At 35.7% G+C, this 23,120-nt stretch overlaps 1 protein-coding gene across 4 annotated transcripts in view; it reads right to left on the bottom strand.

The window, feature by feature from the left end:
* ADGRV1 (adhesion G protein-coupled receptor V1) overlaps positions 1–23,120 on the bottom strand; it is a 556,802-nt gene that overhangs the window by 181,866 nt on the left and 351,816 nt on the right. For all 4 annotated transcript variants that reach the window (XM_053224888.1, XM_053224896.1, XM_053224893.1 and 1 more), the window contains 2 exons: positions 21,407–21,523; positions 9,228–9,406 (listed from right to left, as the gene is read on the bottom strand). In XM_053224888.1, the coding sequence (XP_053080863.1) occupies positions 9,228–9,406; positions 21,407–21,523 (296 nt within the window). The remainder of the gene's footprint in view (positions 1–9,227; positions 9,407–21,406; positions 21,524–23,120) is intronic.

The raw sequence follows: 23,120 nt of genomic DNA, 5'->3' as shown, positions 1-23,120 counted from the left end.
AGTAAACAGGCTCTCTATATTTATAATCATTTTTTCATGATTCTCTTTTTAAGTAATTTAATAAAAATAAAGACTCTCATGTGATCATACTTGCAATAGACCACTATTACTTCTGCTTAGTTCTAATTTAGAGCATACAGATTTGTCTTCTATATTAACAACAATGTCTCCTAATATAGCTAACTAAATTAGATTGTTTTCAGAGGATTGAATAATTTATAAAATGGGTAATTCAGCTCAGGATCAGGATAATCAGAAGAGGTTGTAATTAAGATTTGTTAAAAAAAAAAGATCAAAATATCAAGAGTAAAATATGCTAAAAACTGAGAAACTGAAATACTAAAAAATTAAAAAAAACCTGTAAGCAATTTTAAAATTAAGTTATGCATTTTTTCACTATGAGCAAACAAATTCTTAGATTAAATAGATGAGAATTCATTTAGGCCTGTGCACATAATAGTTACTCTACAGGTATATGCTGATTTTTTCTTAAGTTTGAATTCATATGAATTAGCAAGCAAGAAAGAAAAAAGCAAGCGTTTAGAAGTACAAACCAATCTATCATCATTATTATGTCAGTTTTACTGCTATTGACATTTATTGATGTGTCAGGGTCTTGCAGCTGAAAGGTAGGAATACTGAGATAAGAAAGCCTTCACTGTCTTCTTCTCTATATGGCATGACTCGGACACTGATTCTCAACCACTCTATCCGTTCATAGCCACAGAGTTGTAGACTCAAATTAATGTGTTGTTTTTTTTTTTAATCTATTTAGGGATAATTCTCAGGGCTATATTCCTTTTGTTTCCACCCTGGCTCTTGACTCAGTTCCATACTCTCTTCCCTCTGCCCTTTGCATGAACAGGCTAAAGATTTCTCTTTAGCTTGTTTCTTTTTTCTCAAGTAGCCAAGAAGTGAATTCAAGAAAAATGGGTGACTACTTCCAAGGATACTCTATAAACTACTCAATAAAAACTACCTCTGGGTACTCTCAATAGAATGACATCTGGTAAACAATGGAAATCAATCAAAATGGATTGATTTCCTTTACTTTGACTTTATTTTATTTCAGCACTGTTCAATTATAAGATAAAAATAAAGCTGGAAAAATTTCTAGCACTAATTTCAAAAAGTGATGAAGATGTCTTTAAGAAAATGTTAAAGGTATAGGAAACTTTCTTTTGTTAACTTTGAGTATAGTATGATTCCTCATACAGTCATAAGATCATCTGACTCAGTGACAAAGGAGCAATAACAAGTCTATACTGGATTTTCTACTTTACAGACAAAAGCAAACTTTCAATTTTATAGTCTCTGTAGGACCTTTCTCCAGATCATGTTGTGTGTCTTAAACCTAGGTTAAAAAATCCATTAGTCTTGGTAAATTATAATTTGACCCTTTATGTATGTATAAGAAAGTTTTTTTCTTATAAAATATCACCGTTCTTATGTAGTATTTAAAGTGTTGAGATACAGTATTATTTGGTCACTTCCAAGTACTTTTAGATACATTTTCATAATCATATGATTGTGCAAAATTTTATTATATACATGTTACTGCATAGAGAAAGCATGAAAGTTATCTCTAAACCCTCCTTTGTATACACTTAGCTTGGGTTGTTAAGGCTTTCCTTTTTTCGGTTCAGATATTTACATTAAAGAGTAAATTATGCCCTGTATCCTTCAAAACTTTAGTAACTTTTACCATATGTTACCAATTATTAATCACTGATCTCTACTCTGAATTTCAATGAACATGGCTGACATAATCAAGTGTTCATAATATACTATGGTTGCTAAATCATAGGATTTATGACAGGTTCTGAGTCTATCAAGGCTACATATAAGAGGTAGTATTTTAATCTGAAACTAGATCCTCGACAGAGCTGATATTTAAGTTGATGTTTAGAGGAAAATAATAGATATTTTCTAGACAGACGAAAGCAAAGAAAACCATTTGAGACATAGAAGATACATTCAAAGGTATAGGCACAAGAGACCATTGGAGATATCAAATGAATGATTCGGTTACAAAGGTAATTGGGGAGGATGGGTGTGAGGGATGCTAAATGAAGCTGGTTCAGCAGGTTAGTGTCAACTATGGATGACCTATCAGTCCATGAACTTGAAGGTAATGAAAAGCAACTGTTGGGTTTCAAAGCATCAGAGTGATATGATCATTTCCATATTTCAGAATTTAGCGGATGGATTTAAAAAGGAAGAAATTAGAGATGGGAATACAAGCTAAGAGGCAACCCAAAAGACCAGACGAAGATGACAGAACTGAACTGAGAGACAGTGATGAAATAAGACATGAAGATGAAAATGAGAAGGTAAATTAGGAAGACATGTAGGAGTTAGGCTAGAAAATAATTTGTGACTAATAGCATGTGAAGTGTAAGAAAAAAGAAGTAGAAAAACTCTTAAGTTCACAGTTTGGGTACCTGGGCGGATGGTGGAACTTTCCTAGGAAATACAGGTCAAAGCACACATTTAGAAGATCAACTTTGAACATGCTAAAGATAAGATAGCTATGCGTCATTCTGGTAAAGATGTTTATTGGACTTCTGAATATATAATATAGGTCCCTAAACAAACTCAGCTTTTCCAAAGCACATTATAATAAACTTGTGAAAAATCAAAGACAAAGAGAATCTTAAAAGCAGAGACAGAAAAGAAGCTTATAACTTTCAAAGGACTCCCCTTAATGGTATCAGAGGATTTCGAAGCACAAATCTTCCAGGCCAGGAGAGAGTGAGTGGGATGATATATTCAAAGTGCTGGAAGCAAAAAAATGTAATAAGGAATACCCTACCTGCTCAAGTCTTGATCTCACAGTTGTGAGATCAAGCCCTGTGTTGCTGTAGGCTCTGTGCTCAGTATGGAGCCTACTTAAGATTCTCTTTCTCTCCCTCTGCCCTTCTCCCCTGCTTGCATGTGTGCACTCTCTCTAAAATAAGACACAAAGAAAGAAGAAAAAGGAAAAGAAAAGGTGAAAGGAGTTCTTCAGGCTGAAATGAAAGGATGTTAACTGGTTGCCTGAAAACATGTGAAAATATACAGTATACTAGTAAAGATAACTATACAGTCAAATTCAGAATTCTCAAAAATATCATGGTATGATAATCATATAACTCTAGTATGAAGGTTAAAGAAAAAAAAGGATTGAAAGTAACTACAGCTACATTAAATTTCAAATGAAAACACGATTTAACAAGAGGTAAGTTTTAACATCAAAACATAAAAGGAGAGGGGTGAAGTGGAAGGGCAGAGTTTGTGCAAGTGACTGAAGTTTTAAGTTGTCAGCATAAAATAGTTATATCTAGATGAGGTTTTATGGAAGCCTCATGGTAACCATAAAACAAAAACCTATAGTAGATACACAAAAGATAAAGAGTAGGGAATCAAAGTGTACCACTAAGGAAAACCATTAATTAGTAAAAGAAGATAGCAAGGAAAGAAGAAAGGAATACGGGAACTACAAAACAGCCAGAAGACAGTAAGATGGCATTAGTGAGTTTTTACATATCAATAAATAAATGTAAATGAATCCAATTCTCCAATTAAAAGGTAGAGTGGCTGAATAGATTGATAAAACAAGAGCTGGGGTGCCCGGGTGGCTCAGTCGGTTAAGAGTCAGACTCTTGATTTCAGCTCAGGTCACAATCTCATGGTTTGTGAGTTTGAGCCCCTGTCCAGCTCTGTGCTGTGTGCTGCCTGCTTGGGATTCTCTCCCTCCAATCTCTCTGCCCCCCTCTCCCACTCATGCTTGCTCTCTTTCTTAAAAAAAAAAAAAAAAAAAAAAAAAAACTTAAAAAAAATCTCAGGGGGACTGGGTGGCTCAGTCGGTTAAGCATCTGACTTCAGCTAAGGTCATGATCTTGCAGTCCATGAGTTTGAGCCCCACATCAGACTCTGTGCTGACAGCTCAAAACCTGGGGCCTGCTTTGGATTCTGCGCTTCCCTTTCTCTCTAACCCTCCCCTGCTGGCGCTCTTTCTTTCTCAAAATGAACAAACATTAAAAAAACAAAAACAAACAAACAAAAAAAACAACCAAACCACAAGATTTAATGATATGCTGCCTATACGAGAGTCACTTCAGCTCCAGGGACATACATAAGCTTACAGTAAAAAAGTGAAAAAGATATTCCATCAAGTGGAAACCAGAAGTGGGCAGGGATGGCTACACTTATATCAGACAAAATAAACTTCAACTCAAAATGTATAACAAGTGATAAAGAAAGCCATGATATAATAATGATAAAGGGTCAACTTATCAAGAACATATATAACAATCATAAATACATACAGACCCAATGTCAGGGCACCCAAATATATAAGAAAATGTTAACAGATATGAAGGGAAAAATAAACAACAATAGAATAATAGTAGGGAACTTCAATATTCCACTTTCAACAATTGATTGGTCTTCCATTAAGAAAATCAATAAGGAAATGTTGGACTTGAACTTTAGTCTATAGTTTAGACTAAATGGACCTAAAGACATATACAGAACATTCAATCCAAAGTAGCAGTATATCCATTTTTGTCATGTGCACATAGAACATTTTCCAGAATAGACCATATATTAGGCTACAAAACAAGTCTTAACAAATTTAAGAATATTGAAATCATACCAAATATCTTTTCCAACGGCAATGATATGAAATTAGAAATCAGTAACAGGAAGAAAACTGGAAATTTCACAAGAATGTGGAAATTAAAATTATACTCCTAATAGCAAATGGGTAAAAGAAGAAATCAAAAGGGAAATAAAAAAATGTCCTGGAAAAAAAACCCCACAACATCCCAAAACAATTCTAAGATGAGATTTATAGTGATAAATGCCAACATTAGGAAAAAATAAAGGTGTCAAATTAACAACCTAACAAATTAAGAACACCTCAAGGAACTAGCAAAAAAGAATAAAATAAGCACAAAGTTAGTAGAAGAAAGGAAAGATCACAGAATGTTGGTGGGAATGTAAACTGGCACAGCCACTAAAGAAAACAGTACTGAAGTTCCTCAAAAAATTAAAAACAGAACTATCATATGATTTAGCAATCGTAACTCTGGGTATACATCCAAAGGAAATGAAATTTGGATCTCGAAGAGAGATCTGCACTCCCATTTTCACTGCAGTATTATTCACAATAGCTAAGATATGGAAACAACCTAAATGTCTGTCTCTAGATGAATGGATAAAGAAAATGTGATATGTATATACATAACACACACACATACACACAAATATTTTTTTATATCAGTGCAACAGAATTTATTGAGCCATGAGAAAGAAGAAAATCCTGCCATTTGCAACAACATGGATAGACCCTGAAGGCATCAGGGATAGACAGTGAAAGACAAATACTGTATATTCTCACTTATATGAGGAATCTAAAAAAGCCAAATTCATAAAAACAGAGGGTAGAGTGTTGGTTGCCATGGGCTGCGGCTGGGGGAAATGGGGAGATGTTGGTCAAAAGGTACAAACTTTCAGTTATAAGATGAGTCAGTTCTGGGGATTCAATGTATAGCATAATGACTACAGAGAACAATAGTGTATTATACGTTTGAAAGTTGCTAAGAGAGTAAATCTTAAATGTTCTTATCACACACATTTAAAAAGGTTAATTATGTGAGGTGATGGAAGTGTTAACTAAAACTCTATTGCAGCAGTCATTTTGCAAGCGATGTATCAAATCATCACCTTAAACTTACACAATAATATATGTCAACTGTACCTCCATGAAGCCCAGGAAATTTTTAGCAAAATAAACAAAATAAATGCATACTGCCTGGCATACAATAAGAAGAAAAAAAAAAGGAAAGAAAAAAAATCAGATAAAACCCAGACAGTATAAGTAATAAAAAAATGAGTGTAGAAATTGATGAAGTTAAAATGAAACTGACAACAAATGCATAATAGAGATTACCCAGTAGTAAAAAGCTAGATTGGGGAAAGAAAAATAATATTAATACACCCTCAGCAAGACTGATCAAGAGAGGGGAAAAAAAGTAAGAAAAGACACAAATTATCAATAACAAGAATGAAAAAAGTTTCATTACTGTAGATCTTATAAACATTAAAAAATTATAATACCGATGTGAAATGAAAACATTCATAGAAAAAAGATTTACCAAAATGATACAGGAAGAACTAGATACAAAAAATATGAATAGTTCCATATAGTTTAAAGAAAATAAACCTGTAGCTAAAAGTGTTCCTGTAAGGTACCTGGGTGGCTCAGTCGGTTAAGCATCTGACTTTGACTCAGGTCATGATCTCATGTTTGAGAGTTAGAGTCCCATATCATGTGAGCTCAAGCCCTGTATTGGGTGAGCTCGTGCCCTGCTTTGGTCAGCTCTGCTTTTCTCTCTCTCTCTCTCTCTCTCTGCTCCTTGCTCACTTGCACCCCCCCCAAAAAAAAAACCAAACAAAAACAAAAAAACAAAAAACAAAAACAGCCTAGCTAGTTTCATGTGTAAAGTCTTCTAAAATACTAAGGAAGAAGGGTGTGCTGGCTGGCTCAGTCAGTAGGGCAAGCAACTCTTAATCTCGGGGGTCATGAGTTCTAGCCCTGTGTTGGGCACAGAGCTTACTTTAAAAAAACACAAAAAACCCCACAAAAACAAAGAAGAAATAACACCGAACTTGAAAACCTTTCCAGCTAATAGGAGAAAAGAGATAGATCGCTTCTCACCTGTTTTTATAAAATTATCATAATCTAGGTTCCAAAGTTTGAGAAAAACATTTAAAAATAATAACTGGATATATGGATGCATTAGAGAAAATTCTTCATAGAAAGACGTTTTTTGTTACTGTGAAGTAACCACTACATGATAGATGAGCAGCTATTTCCCATAACCACAAATCCTATCATTACCGCTAGATAAAAGTTTTTACATGATGTTGTAAGTACAAAATATTTTACATAAATCATATCATAATTTGTATCCTTATACTGAAATTAAAGTGATAATGAAAATACAGAAGTAAAAATAAACTATAACAAATTTACATAGGGATGATTTAGGAATTCTAAGGGAATGGAGGATCAATGTAACCTATGAGTGACAAAAGTTAGTCACTTTGGTCTAATAATCCCTAACATATGAAAACCAGGTAGAGGTTAATGTATTTTGCATTTTACTTATAATTGAGCCAATAATAAAAAACTTTTTGCAAAAGCCTCAGAAAGCAAATATTTTAACATTCAGTTGACTTGGACATTCTTGTACAATAGTTTATTTCTGTCTTAAAAATTTTTTTTTAATGTTTTATTTATTTTTGAGAGAGAGAGAGAGATAGAGCATGAGCAGGGGAGGGGATTTATTTTTGAGAGAGAGAGGGAGACATAGAATCTGAAGCAATGCTCCAGGTTCTGAGCTGCCAGCACAGAGCCCGATGTAGGGCTCAAAATCGTGAACCACGAGCCATGACCTGAGTCATGGGTGAGCTCGTGCCCTGAGCAGAAGCTGGATGCTTAACCAACTGAGCCACCCAGATGCCCCTATTTCTCTCTTTAAAAATCCCTTTGGAAGCACCAAGAGAGTTCCTTCTAATTAATATCACTTTTATCAGGTTCCATTTACCAAGGCTGGATGGGGACATGTGTTAATGCTAAAACTGCTGCCAAGGAAGTCCTGTGTTGCCAGGAAGCTCATGAAAGGGATGGGCAGCTGGCAGCCAGGACTTATCTCATGGTTGCTTTGTATTAGACAAAGAATGATGCCGAACTTTCTGACACTAATCCTGGCTGCCCAAGATTTAAATTAATGTCAGGGGTAACAAAATGTCACAACACAATTTTGAAAAGACACCATAATTCCCTTCTAGAAGATTAGGCTTTTAGAATTTTATATGCACAAATACGTTATAATGCTATAAGGTAAACAGTATGAGGGAATCTTACTGAATCTTAATAAAAAATGACTATATATGGCATCTCAGTGGGTGTGTGCGTATCACATAGCTAGTTTCCTTGGTTGAATGTAGCGGGGGATATGTGTGTGTGTGACTGCCCATTTGTGAAATATATTTGCATACCTCAATAATAAGTATTTATTAATTATTAATAGATAATTATAACTGATCAGGGGCAATAATGGTACTGAAATGACTTCTGCTTATATACTACTTTTACATTTAAAGATTATTCACATCGATTAACTAGTAATAATAATAATAATAATAATAATAACCTGTGAGATAATTAGGTAATACTATCTTCATAAGATTGTGAATAAGCTATTCTCTATTTAGAAATGTTACTTTTCCCCTCTAATCCTCATTACACCAAGGGAGCTGATTAAACTTTAATATTATAAAGGTTTTTTAAGTTTATTTATTTACTTTGAGAGAGCAAAGGAGCGTGCAAGTGGGGAAGGGGCAGAGAGAGGGAGAGCCAGAATCTCAAGCAGGCTCCACTCTATCAGTGCAGATCCTGAGGTGAGGCTTGAACTCCAGAACCACGAGATCATGATCCAAGCCAAGATCAAGTCGGATGCTTAACTGACTGAGCCACCCAGGTACCCCTAATTTTTTTTCCCCTGCGTGTGGAGTCAATAAAAAGAGCTGGGTGGTCCTCAAAGCCATAAGATACCAGATTCAGGATTAAGGCATGTATATATGTGTGTATATACAAATTTGTTACATTTTAAGACTATTAGTGTACTTTAGTAAGAATATACAAGAAGGTTGTAGTTGACCCTGTCTCTTTCCTGTGTACTTTTGCAGACATTTTCCATTCACTCTGATACAGTCTTTTGGTATTTAAGGATGTTATGGATGTCAGTAACTATCATTTTCTCCAATCCCCGCACCCCCAAATAAATATCAGAGTCCTTAGATAATATGCCATACTCCATATTTTTCATTGATTCTATTCTTTATCAAAATTTTCATAGTTCCCTGATTTCACTAGGTATTTTTGTCTCAATCTAATAAACTAAATTATGCTAAAGTACAAATTACTGTGAACCATCTAATACATCAACTCACCTGAGAAAAGTGCATCTATCAAGGGAACTGGAAAGGTAATAGTTTCTTACTTAAAGGGATAATTAGAGGAAGCAGAGATGCAGGCAATCTGGGAGGAATGCAAGGTCTTCCTGGTATTCCTCCTTTAGTCATACCACCTTGTCAACTGTTTCACCATCTACTACTAAAGCTGTCTGGGTACAAAAGGCTAAAAAGGCTGAGTTGTGCTTGGATGTACTTACAGGTCACCATGGATGAGTCCATAGATCTGTGGCATGCTCTGATGATAGATTCCTCTCAAAATAACTATGAGGAGAATCACCACAAAAGCTGGAAGTCCCCAACTCAGAAGGAAAAATAGTAGATATCGCCTCTCTGAGTGTTCATCATTCATCACCAGTACGTACCAGAAATTCACAGACTAAAGAAGGAAACAGAACATAAAATGAACAGGTTCTGGTCTAATGGCACAGGACACAAACTTACTACTGACCAACAAAGGGCTACCATTACTTTATAATTATTTTTTATTTGATTTTTTTTAGTTAGTTCACAGAAATTCAGGATACCTCCCAAATCTTGAAATAGTGAAAAATATTTATTATACCTTTTATTTTTCTTAGTTTGCTTTGATTTATTGTCACAATCATCTATGATTGTTCTGTGAATGTGTCTTTGAAGAAACATACATTGATATTCAAACCTACTTCTCCTGTGAACAACTTCATGATGATAATGAAGCAAATAGCCCACTGTTCTAGACTATTGGACGATTTTTATTATGGCCTTTATGACAGGGCTAGACACTTTTCTAGGAATGTGTACATAATTGTGAAGATAGCCCCATGTCAGTTCCCAGTACGGGATACAGATGAGTAAACAGAAAATGACTCCACAGAGAAAAAAGTATTATGATGGGGTAGTTTTTGTAGCTGTTTTTCTTTCTCAGTTTATACTCTTTTTCATTCATTTACCTGACAAATATTTACTGAATGCTCACTGAATTCCAGGGACCAGTCCAGGCACAGGGGATATAGCAGTGAAAGAGATAGGGGAGGTATTTGCTTTCTTGTATGTTAGTTTCCAAACAAGTGGCAAAGAAATATTAATGAAAATATTTGTTTTATATTTAGATCATATTTTATATCCATTATTTCTTATTTAGATAAAAATATAAAAGATAAGCATATAGAGAATCAGGAAGATGAGGGGGAGCATCAGATAAACACAATAGGAAAACAAAATGTTCTTATTGGCCCCAAATCCCACGCTTTAGCTCCCACGCCTAAGCCAAATTTGGAGCTTATATATTCTGCCTTCTAGTGTTCTCTTTCCATTAGAGTACTTATGTTTAATTACATTTAGCAGAGCAACAACACTGAATGTCATTTCTCATGCAATGATACTTCTTTACTAAACAAATCCTCCTTCTCAGTTTCATCTGGTGGAAAATGTGTGAGCATAAATACATATATACACCTACACACACATATATATGTACATATATATATGTACACATATATATATGATATTATGCATAAAGTGCTGAGCACATTGTCACCATTAGAAAATGTTACCACCTCCCTTAAATCTCCTTTTAGGATGTCAGACAGTGTGAAAGACAAAAGATAAACCGTTTAAGACCAAAAGTAAGCTGTGATACAATGGAAACTCTTTCTATGGGATAAATAAGCACGTCTAATGTTCATGGGAAGGCTTTTAGGTGCTGCTTACAGAGTCTTCCAAGTAAGGTTCTATCTGGACCCAATCAGCCTTGAGGGATTAGTACTGAACGGCCTAGGCCAGGAAAAAATAAAAATGTTTGGTTACTTGGAGATTTTTGTCTCTGAATTTTATTTCCTGTCAGCACTCCATATCTTTATGTATATGTGCGTATGCCTGTAATTATGAAGCATGTTTTGAGTTGTTCCTTATGTAAATTTGTTCTAACTTCTTTTTCAAATCATTGGGTCCAACAGGGTTTTCTCCCTTCTTTCCATAATTAGGACTGGGATGCGCACCCAAGTAAGTGGGACCGCATCAACTGTCTGACGCTGAGGTGATCAAACAGCCTGTTACAGAATAAAAATTCAGGCAAAAGAAGGATAATTAGCCCATTTCCCAAATAAAAGTATTAATTATTTACTTTAAATAGACGTTTGTGTGTATCCATATAAGATGGTAACTCAGTGGGATAGTTGGTGGAAGAATCAGAAAAGAATGGGTTAAATGACTTCTAAGTTGGTTCATCATGATAGAGATTGGGATATTTCAGAAATGTCTGCTTTTATAAAGATGGACATTAGTTCTATCAGTTAGAATCGCCCAGTCTTTTGGCAACTGTCTGACCTTTACCAGAGGCTCAGATAAGACTGACACAAGTGTAACTGTTGGCTGGATTTGGACATGCATGGCTTCTGCTCCAAAAAGCTCAAGGCACAGTGCTGATGAACAAACAACACAACTCCTATAGTCACAACCTTTGTTGACTTAAAAAAAAAAATCCTTTTCCCTCCCAAAAGAATCCAACCACTGACATGTACTTTAAGGACAGGATTTCCCACTGTAAGTTTTGTTTTGTTTCTTCTTTTTGCTACAGAATTGAGATACAATGTAATGAAATGATGTTTAATTATCTTAGAAATACCATATGGCTCAAAGATAAAATCTGTGTTGGTGAGCTAACTTCAAGTTTTACTTGAATTTTAAGATATTTTAATATAGTATGGTAGGTACCTTTTGAGATACGACTGGGTCATGAGTTCTTCTCAGAACCCTATCTTTCCACTACTGATCCCACTCCCAAATATGCAGAGTGGATTCATGACCCTGTTCTTCCATTCATAGCTAATTTGATCTGGGACAGAAGTTTGACCCAAGCTGGGTCAATTATGAATCACTGAATTTCTTGAAATTCAGCTGGTCAGCTGAAAAAAGAGGACATAGGAACTTTAGCGGTAGGAACAGGCAACAGCCCAGGGAAGAGAGAAAGTGTGTTTTCAGAGGAGACAATTCTTACAGTTCTTGGGTCCAGTAAGTTATCCTACATGCTTATTATTCCTTTTATGATTTAAATGTTTGCTCAAATGAGCTCAATTTAGTTTGTTGTTAAAAGAAAAAAGGAAAATGAGTGAGATATATAATGCTATTCAAACGCAGTGGGATTAAAATCACCAGTTACCACCATTCTCTAAACAGAGAAGACAGTGGAGCAGTGACTACGTTCTTTTCCTTATAATCACGGTTCCTCTCTTGTAATCTGAGGTAAGAGGGTTTAAAGACCATCATGTCTGTATGATAATTTCATGTTGACAGATTCACAGCATATGCAGTCTGTGTGCCTTGGTGTCTGTGTGATGACCCAAAACTGGAACTAACGAAATTTTGAGAACTCAATGCAAGTTAAAGGGTGTCACTCTCACCCAAACATGCTTCAGGTGGACTGAGCATGGCTTACTGTTCACTGTCCATATGTCACTTTTTTCCTGCCAAACACTGTGAACTGAAAATTTCAATAGTTAGGTCTCTATTTACGTTTCTATCTCTAAGCTTTAAAATTTTTGTTAGAACCATCTTATGGGCCATCTCAAGACATCACCACTACGTAGTCATGCTATTTTTTAGCTAAAATGTTACTATCCCCCAATTTAGCCAACTGTATTAATCTAACTTGACTATACTTCATAACACACAGCTCACAGATTCCTAGTATTAATGTAATGTAGGCTGAAGGCAAGCCCCAAATGATTCAAAATTATTTTCAGCTTTAGGAACCCAACAGACACTTCGAAAGGGACAACTGAATAAAATGTTTTGCAGTGTCCAAAAATCAGTGATGTTACCACAGTCACATTAAAAAAATTTTTTTTTAAATCTTAATTTATCTTTGAGAGAGAGAGACAGAACATGAGCAGGGGAGGAACAGAGAGAGGAGACACAGAATCCAAAGCAGGCTCCAGGCTCTGAGCTGTCAGCACAAAGCCTGATACAGGGCTCAAACCCATGAACTGCGAGATCATGACCTGAGCTGAAGTCAGACGCTCAACCGACTCAGCTACCCAGGCGCCCCACCAGTCACATTTTTAACATCACCTCTAAACACTGCTACATTTACCACCTTCCGAAGGCACCGGGGTGGCTCAGTCAGTTAACTATCTGACTTTGGCTCAGGTCATGATCTCACGGTCTGTGAGTTCAAGGCCCATGTTGGGCTCTGTGCGGACGGCTTAGAGCCTGCAGCCTGCTTTGGATTCTGTGTCTCCCTCTCTCTCTGCCCCTCCCTTGCTCATGCTCTTTCTCTCTCTGTCTCTCAAAAATAAGTAAACATTAAAAAAAAAATAAAGTTTCAGGTAAATAATAATATAAATAATGAGTTTAAAAATTTTTTGAAAAGACACGTTGATTTAGTGACTTGATTTGGATTCTGACGTGGTTGTGCATGGATAAGCTGTATGTTTTTGGCCAACATTATTTGGTTCCTCTGGGTTTCAGTTTCCTCCTCTGGTAAAGGGACAAGTTAAACTATGCTACTAACAATTTCCTTACTCATACTTTATGATTGAATCATTGTAGAAATTACAATTTCTTAAATAAAAACACTAATGGTATGGATGCTCAGACTGTGAATTTTAGAAGTTAATACCAAGTTTACAGATCATCTTACCACACATACCCTCTTATTAGAGATGAGGAAGCAAGGGCAATGAGAGAAAAGTACAGCTTTTTCATATTTTGGTTAATTATAGAGCTGGGATTAGAAAACAAGTCCAAGGTTCCTCTGAAGACTGATTAAGATTTATTTCCATAGAGACTCACAAAAATATTGACAATATTTTTCACACGAGAGCTTTTTTCCCCCTCTCATTTCCCCCAAACACTTCCTATGCCTGTGGAGATGCATTTTTCTTGTAAAAGTATGGAAATTACCCTTTCTCTTTTCCTCTCCATTTTTTTGCTAACACTAAAAGACAATTTACAAAGGTTTATCAGAAGATAAATTGTTCAAACATGACTGTGACATGTGGGAAATTAATTTTTGTATACCTCAGAGTATCTAGTAAAATGCTTTGCATATAGTATTTGCTGAGAAATACCAAACAAATGAAGATCTATACAATTTGAGTTAATAAGTTTTGTTGAATTTAACAATTTTATAATTTGGTTTAGTTACTGAGTTTACTCAGTTATACTATCTTGCCAGAAAAGATTGTTGGGAGGCTCAAAAATTTTAATTGATTTGCTTGAACTCCTAGTGACGAGGATCAAAGTTAACTGGTGCAAACTTTAAAACGTTAAATGCAATAATTTATGAGGAAGAATGGAACCAATATTTACTAATTGAGTAATAAACGTAGACGCCACTTTTCACTATATCTCATTTAATCAAAACAATAGTTTTCCTAACTTTTATTATAGTTTTTTTCTTTTTTTTCCTTTTTCCCATTTTCTTTTCTTCTTTCTTTCTTTCTTTCTTTCTTTCTTTCTTTCTTTTCTTTCTTTCTTTCTTTCTTTCTTTCTTTTTAACACACAGGAGGAAGCTGAGGATGGAAGAAGTAACTGAAGTTGTTAGAATTTAAATTCTTTTTTTTTTTAATTTTTAAATGTTTATTTATTTTGAGAAACAGAGAGAGACACGGAGTGTGAGTGGGGGAGGGGCAGAGAGAGAGGGGCTCCAGGCTCCAGGCTCTGAGGCTCTGAGCCTCCAGGCAGGCTCCAGGCTCTGAGCTGTCAGCACAGAGCCTGATGTGGGGCATGAACTCATAAGCTGTGAGATCATGACCTGAGCTGAAGTCAGATGCTTAACTGACTGAGCCACCCAAGCGCCCCAGAATTTAAATCGATTCTGATTAAAATGCAAACCAACCAAAATAGCCAGATATAATCTAGGTCAAATATAGATAGGAATAAACTAAAAAATCGTGTGTCTGTAAGTAGAGTTACTTATATTCTTATACAGACATATCTCTTCATTTTTATAGTAACATTTTCAGTGACTACTACTATATTCCAATATCCACATAGGAAAAATGAAGACTTACCTTATTAATTATCATAGGCCATAATTATGCTTTTATATGCTCCATAAACACAAATTCATTAGTTTACTCATATAACATATATTAATATATCGGATATTAGTACATTTGTAAAACATAAAGGTGAAATTCTTTTTATTTTTTTACAATTAAAAGTAGGTTTCCCGAGCCCCATATATTTTTATGCTATGTGGGATAAGACTGGTATCTCGCCTGTCATTTAATATTTGGTTATTAACTCTGTCACCAGAAACCTTAGACTGATTTATAGTATCAAGTTTACTCAGAGATCATGGATGCTATTAATTGTGTCATTATCATATGTTCTTAGTCGTTCATTTCAGAGAAGAGTCTAAGAAATGTTACCACATGTCCTTGCTAAAGTTAGCCTCCCTCTTTCTTAACAATTATGCATGAAATAAATTGCAAGGCTTTTTGAGGACTGGAGAATTCAGTATTTCCTGGGTATGTCATTTTTATCTTTATAATTACCAGTCCGTTGTCCTTAATAGCTTTGATGTCCTCCCAAATTAAATCAATGATGATTGTAGTTGTAGCATTTTCCTTCTTGTTGCTATGCCCTGGCACTAAATAGCCTTTCTGCCAAGGAATAAGTAATATGTATATTTGCTTCTTCATAGCCTGATTTTACACAGAAATTAAGGCACAAGTTACAATTGCTGAATGATTTCTAACTTTATCCTGCAATTAAAAAATATGTTCTTTGGGGTGCCTGGGTGGCTCAGTCAGTTAAGCATCTGCCTTTGGCTCAGGTCGTGATCTCGCAGTTCCTGAGTTCAAGCCCTGCATCGGGCTTGCAGCTGTCAGCCTGCCAGCATGGAGCCCGCTTCGGATCCTCTGTCCCCCTCCTTCTCTGCCTCTCCCCAGCTCACACTTTCTCAAAAAATAAATAAAAAACATGAAAAATTTAACAAAAAAATTTTTCTTCAAGTAAGCTTTAGTTTTAAAATAAAACATTATACTATTTCCCTAAGCATGAAATCAACAAATTGTAAGGGTAATCGAAGGTTTGGATATTGTTCATATCTGAAGTAGACTGCTATATGATTTTGGTGACAGGAAATGATCATAAAAGTGGGCCAAATGAATATACAGAAAAAGTAAGTTTCTATTTACCCATATTATATACTAACATCTCGAATAAGTTACTTGTGATTTATTTTCTTCATGGATTAACTCATGGTCTGGCAGTTCATCTCACAGTACATTTCATGTAAATGTTAATAGTAAAGGCATAAGTTCTAGGAATTTATTCTAAGAATATTCCAAAAGTAAATAAATATTCAGAATGCAAGGATGTTCAAGGAAACATAGTTTATACTAGAAAATTAACTGAAATTAACTAGTATTTCATTAATAAGAGACCAGAAAAATAAACTATGGAATAACCTTATTATAAAATAGGAAAAAAAGTATAACTGTATTTGGCAAATGTATGTATAAATAAATTTATATGCACTATATATAAGTAAATAAACACACACGCACACAAGAATATACACATATGTGCTTTTTTATATATTTATAAATGTTTGTATATTTGTGGAATACTTCTGGAAAGATACACAGGAAACCACTAACAGTGTTTACATTTGGGAGTAGGGTTGAGGGTAAAGCAGAGGGTGGAAAGTGTGTGAAATAGGGAGAAACAGATGTACTTTTCATTTTATTTTTCTCTTCAGTGTTTGACTATGTTTTATACCACAAGTATATGCTATTTCTAAAATGAAAGCAAATCAAAACAGAAAAAGGAAATGAAAATAGAACAATAGAAACTAGGAAAAGACAGTAAAATCGTACAAGAGCTTAAATTCTCACTGTTCGTTTTTCTGAAAGTAGACATGATAGGCTGTTTTAAGGAAGTGGAAGATTATTTCAGTAGTTTCATGGTTTTTTCATGATGAACAAGGATAATTCAGGTTCCATGGCCTAAAAGGGAATTTGTGAGTTGTTTGCTTGAAAAAAAATAAGGGAAATAGTTTGCTACCCTATTCCAATCATTAGTGATACAACTTCCCTGTCCAGAAAGGGGGAAGCCTAAAGAAACAGAGTGAAGGTCACCAGTTACAGATGCTGTGATGAGCCATGTGAGTACATCAGTACAAGAGGTTAGAAGTTATTTATCTAGCTTGCTGAAGCTTCACAGCTAGTTGCTGTCTGCCTCACTCGGAGTCTCTCCCTACTATTCTCAAGCAAATTCTCTCTTGGGAATAAAAAAGTGGAAATTGTACTGGAAAAACATAGTTTGTAACGTGTTTCAAAATCCATGGAATATTAGCCATACATATTTGCTTAGCCAATAATATTGGGTAAATATGTATGGAGCAGTCGGTGCCAGGCACAATTCCAAGTTCTTTTCACGTATGAATTCATTTTATCTTTCCACAATCCTCAAAGACAGGTCCTGTTATCACGAATCTGATTATTCAGATAAGAAAATCTAGGCTCAGAAAAGTTATGTAACTTGTTTACTGATAAAATCTTTCATTAACTACTCTAAAATATAACCCAGTTTTACTATAATGTACTAAAAGTATATCATATAAAAGTTCAAGATAAAGTTATTTAAATGCATTTTTTCTAACACTGAAGATATGAGGCAGGTCAAAATGAACAGTAATTCTGACATGCTAAGTCCAATGATTAAAAGTTAATGGTTAGGGGCGCCTGGGTGACTCAGTCAGTAAAGCGTCCAACTTCGGTTCAGGTCATGATCTCACGGTTTGTGAGTTTGAGCCCCACGTTGGGCTCTGGGCTGACAGCTCAGAGCCTGGAGCCTGCTTCAGATTCTGTGTCCCTCTCTCACTCTGCCCCTCCCCTGCTAGTCGCTGTCTTTCTCTCTCTCTCTCTCTCAAGAATAAATAAAACATTCAAAAAAAAAGTTAATGGTTAACTTTTTGTCATAAGCTATGCACACACATACATAAGTCAAATTCTGTCCTATTCTGTTAAAAATAAGAAGTAGAATTACTAATATTCTAAACATTTCTAAACCCTAATTGACTATTAGGATTGGATTAACAGCAATCTAATCTTTTACACAATGTTTTAAAAATGGATTCTAGTTTTGGGGCGCCTGCGTGGCTCAGTAGGTTAGACATCTGACTTCAACTCAGGTCATGATCTCACAGTCCATGAGTTTGAATTCCACGCTGGGCTCTGTGCTGACAGCTTGGAGCCTGAAGCCTGCTTCAGATTCTGTGTCTCCCCCTCTCTCTCTCTGTCCCTTCCCCACTCATGCTCTGTCTCTCAAAAATGTATAAATGTTAAAAAAAATTTTTTTAAATGGATTCTATTTTAAAAATAAGGTTTTAGCAGGCAGTAGTTTACAAATAGGAAAACACATGTTGGTAAAGTGACAACCTCTTCCCACAAAGTAACTCATTAGAAGTAACCTACCTAGAATGAGAAATTATTGAATTTTCCCCTTGTGGTTGCACCACAAACCATGAAAAATGTGTGGTGTGCCATCTGAAATACATTAAACTTCACTGGTACTTTCAATACTTTTCCTAACCAATAGCCATACAGATATCTAATTACCTTACTAAATGTCCATCAGCCACAATCTTATTTACTTAAGACTGGAAAAAGAGATAGAGAATACATCAGTCTCTATTGAGTTGGGTGAAATCTTATATGTGATCCCATCTAACACTGCCCCAAGGCAGGAAAACATGTTTGAAAGTTGTTCATTTATCCCTGTTTGAATATATTTCACTGACTGGTACTTTCTGTTTATAGAAACAGCCTCTTCAATTTTGACAGTTTTATTGGCTATCAAAGACCTTAAAGTGAATCGAAACTTGCTTCTCTAATTTTTGACCCATTTGTGCCATTCTTCCAACTAGAGCTACAGACCAGTCTTTATTTCCTGTAGTAGCACTTCCAGTATTTGTGGACAGCCATCACATCACTCTAAATTCTTTCCAAGTTAGTTATCTCCAGCTGCCTCAAAGTTTCTTACAAGACTGTTTCCAACTTCTCATTGGCTAGTTAATATTCCTGGTGAAACAGGATTCATGAAAGTGGTTACAGGGTCCCAAGGTTTCTTGAACATTTGTAGATTACAATGTAACCATGATTCCCTCACCTACCTCTATGCTGTTATTAATGTAACCTAGGTCTGTGTTGCTTTTGTAGTTGCTGTTTTAAGCAATCTGGTCACACATTTGATTGCACCTAAGTCTGTGTTAAATTAATATTTCAGGTGGTTTATCTTAACCCCATCAGATTATGTTCAGTTTTCAATCTTTCACAGCAGTTTCTCTATGTTGATTCTACCTGCATCGCTAATCCAGGCAGCTTTCTGTTTTAGCTGTTTTCTCAACTCTGTATCATCTGCATACCTGATAGGACAGTTTCCTGGGTCTTTATCTGACTCATTCATCAAAAACTGAGTAGGGCAGGGGCTTGGACAAAGACATTCCACACAACACTGAGGACCTCAGTCCAAGCAGATAAATAACAATATATACATGGTACACATAAAAAGTTCAGCTTAAACTCCTAAAATAATTTTGCAGAGAATCTAGTAAATACTTTAATATCACAAATATTAAGTTTTATGTTATATGGTTTAGATTTAGCTTAACTTTTTTTATATTTCACATTTTTTATTTTAATGTTTATTTATTTTTGACATTGAAAGCATGAGCTGGGGAGGGGAAGAGAGAGGGAGGGACAGAGGATCCGAAATGGGCTCCACAGTGACAACACTGACAGCAGTGAGCCCAATGTGGGGCTCAAACTTACAAACCGTGAGATCATGACCTGAGCCAAAGTTGGGTGCTCAACCGAATGAGCCACCCAGGTGCCCCAAGATTTAGCTTTACTTTTTAATTATGGGGGAGGGGTTTGAGAACACCAGAAGCTTTTCATAATTAGAGCTGCTTAAAGACCTATGAAATAATAATTCTATGAAGAAGGAATTATCCTCGTATGCAGATTTAGAAACAAAACTTGGAAAAGGCCAAAAACTTGATTAAAGTTACAAAGATAGTGGCAAAATCAGAATTCAAACCCAGATTCAGGGCTTTAATTACTGCAATTAGTTCTATTAACTAAATAATTCAGTTCAGTTCTCCCAACAATTATAATATCATACCTTGCAAAATATCCCTTCCATGAGTTTGTATGGTACTCTCATATTCTTTCATTATTGCTGTGTAGTGAAAACCCCACATCCTTTTATTCAACAAGAAAAAAGAATATGCAAGCACTGAATGCATCTGTTTGCATGAAATAGTTCACATGCATACTCAAAAACAAACAAAACTTTGTATCGTATGAAAGATTTAACAATATCAAAGCATTATCAAAGGCAACATTTCATTTAGTTGAGCCATTTAATGACATTAACACTACTTAAGTGGATCCAGCTTTCATATTTGTCTCTTTATCAAGCAAATCTGCATAGGACAATGAAGAGAACTTGGGATTTTAGGCAGAAAAGGAAGAGTTCACGTCTCTCTGCAACGTTTACTAGTTCCTCCGGTGTATACTAGGACTGTTCAGGTCTTACTCTGTACTTTCTCCCAAAGCGATCTCTTCCAAAGCAATGCACTCATTTTCCAACTGTAAGTCAACAATTTTCTTAAGTATGTATATAGCATGGGCCTCTGTTCTGAGATTTAGTACTGTGTATCCCACTTCTCCCAAAGTCCCCACTGGAGGTCTTACACTGGAGAAACTTCACACTCAGCATGTCCTAAAAGTGTCATCATCCTTCCTGTAGTTTCCAGTGGTCATTATTTCAGTTCAAGGCACCCCCATCCACCCATCTACTCATGCAGAAACTTGGGAATCATCCTTGGTTCCACCTTCTGCATTCTTCTTAACCATCTATACATTCTATTATTATAGTTTTAAAAAAAAAAGAAAGAAAGAAATCTCAAAAGCTTCTTCTGCTACTCTCAGGTTCACACTGCCACGTTCTCTTACCTGGATGCAGCTAATGTAAACTTAATTAGCTCCCATGTCAACCCTTCTGTCACCAATTCACTACAAACAGGAAAATCTTCCTAAAATACAAACGTTGTCACGTCACTTGTTTCATTCTATGACCTCCCCTAGAAAAAAGTTCACATTTCCTACTGTGCTTTCCAGGGTCCACATCACGAGCCTCATCTCCTACCACTTCCTTATTTCTACCCCTACTATGTTTCTTCCCATTTCCCCAATTCGCTAAACTTTCTGATGTTGTACAGCTTACAAGGTTTTCTTTCCAATGATCTCCTAGGAATGCAGTGATAGATATATGGAATTACTTCCACTTCAGTATAAACAATAGCAGATAGGAAGAACATTCCATGCAGATTCACTGCAACGCTGAAGGGGGTGGGAGGAGGAAATGAGGTACCAACCTGAATGAGCATCCAGCTGAACTGGCAAAGATACAGGTAATGTGTGACAGCAGCCATGGCCGAACAGCTCTCATCTGTGAGTTGGGGACTTGCATATGCAGAAGCCAGGAACACAATCTGTAAGAAACAAATACCTGTATTTTGAAACCATGCTAAAAGTGATCAAGGATATTAAGAAAACAAACTGTTCTTATCAGAATCTAGGATTCAATGACTCAAAGGGAAAATAAGTTAATGTGTTGCTCAAACTGAGACGATGAACAGTCATTCTAAAAATGGCAAATACATAGAGTTTTATATTGCATTTATTTATTTGAATATAGTTGACATAATGTTACATTAGATTCAGGTGTACAACCTGATCTGACAAGTTTATACATTTATAGCTGTGTTCATTAAGTGTAGCTATTGTAATACCAAAGTACCTGTACTACAGGCTACATTCTGTCAAGAGATAATTTTCTTTCTTTTTAAATATTTAAAAATGTTTATTTTTGAGAGAGATAGAGACAGAATGGGGCAGAGAGAGAGAGAAAGAGAGAGAGACAGAAAGACACAGAATCTGAAGCAGGGTCCCGGATCGGAGCTGTCAACACAGAGCCCAATGCAGGGCTTGAACTCATGAACCGAACTGTGAGATCATGACCTGAGCTGAAGTCAGATGCTTAACTGACTGAGCCACTCAGGCACCCCAAAAAGTAATTTTCAAAGTAAACCCTTTTCTTATTATGGATGGACAAAAATCCCACAAAATGCATTTATTTTAGATAATTAGAAAAGAAAATACAGACATTCACTTAAATCAAAGCTACAAAGAGGGACAAGAAAGAAAAGCAAAGGGTGTGACTTTACCACCAAATGCATCTTCTTTTTGTGAAGTGACCTATGTAACAAAGTAGACTTAAATTTACAATTTCAGATCCTAGGATTATTCTAAACCTTGGACTTTTATTTCAACTGCCCCCAAGGCTTTGGTCAAGGGAAATCTTCAGAATGACAAGATGACCACACAAATTAAAATTATACCCTTTTCTTTTCTCCCTCCCCCACACGTGATGCCCCTACCCCTTTTTACTTTTTTAGTTTATTTGAGAGAGAGAGAGAGAGAGAGAGAGAGAGCACACAAGCAGGGGAGGGGCAGAGAGAGGTAGAGAGAGAGGATCCCAAGCAGGCTCCACACTTTCAGTCAGAGCCTAATGTAGGGCTTGAACCCATGAACTGCAAGATCATGACCAGAGCTGAGATCAAGAGTCCAGCACCTAAGTGACTGAGTCACTGGGCTCCCCTACTTTTTTTTTTTAATGACACTTATCATCTTCTAACATGCTTTGTAATTTGTTTATTTACTATGTTTCATGGTTATTGTTCATCTCACCTACTATTGTTCACCTACTAGAATGTAATACTTACGAAGGCAGGATCATTGAACGTTTCAGTTACTGATATATCCTAATTATGCAGCCCAGAGTCTGGCATACAGTAGGTACTCCATAAATACTTATTAAATAAACGAATAAATAAATAAAGGAAAACACTCTTGTGGTTTCTACCTATTGTTTTGTATTTTCAACAATATATGCCTACTGTGTTAAATTTTGTAATGAAAAGTGCAGACGGCAAGGGGAGATTTGGAACAACAATAGCATAACTTCTCAAGGAATAAACTCTCTTTTTAGGACAGTGACCAAGCCTTTTTGGTTTTATATTTTAATAA

Source organism: Acinonyx jubatus, chromosome A1 (genome assembly GCF_027475565.1).
Source record: "Acinonyx jubatus isolate Ajub_Pintada_27869175 chromosome A1, VMU_Ajub_asm_v1.0, whole genome shotgun sequence".
Taxonomy (NCBI): domain Eukaryota; kingdom Metazoa; phylum Chordata; class Mammalia; order Carnivora; family Felidae; genus Acinonyx; species Acinonyx jubatus.
The sequence above is the reverse complement of the archived record's forward strand: the minus strand, read 5'-3'. Positions and strand labels throughout refer to the sequence as shown.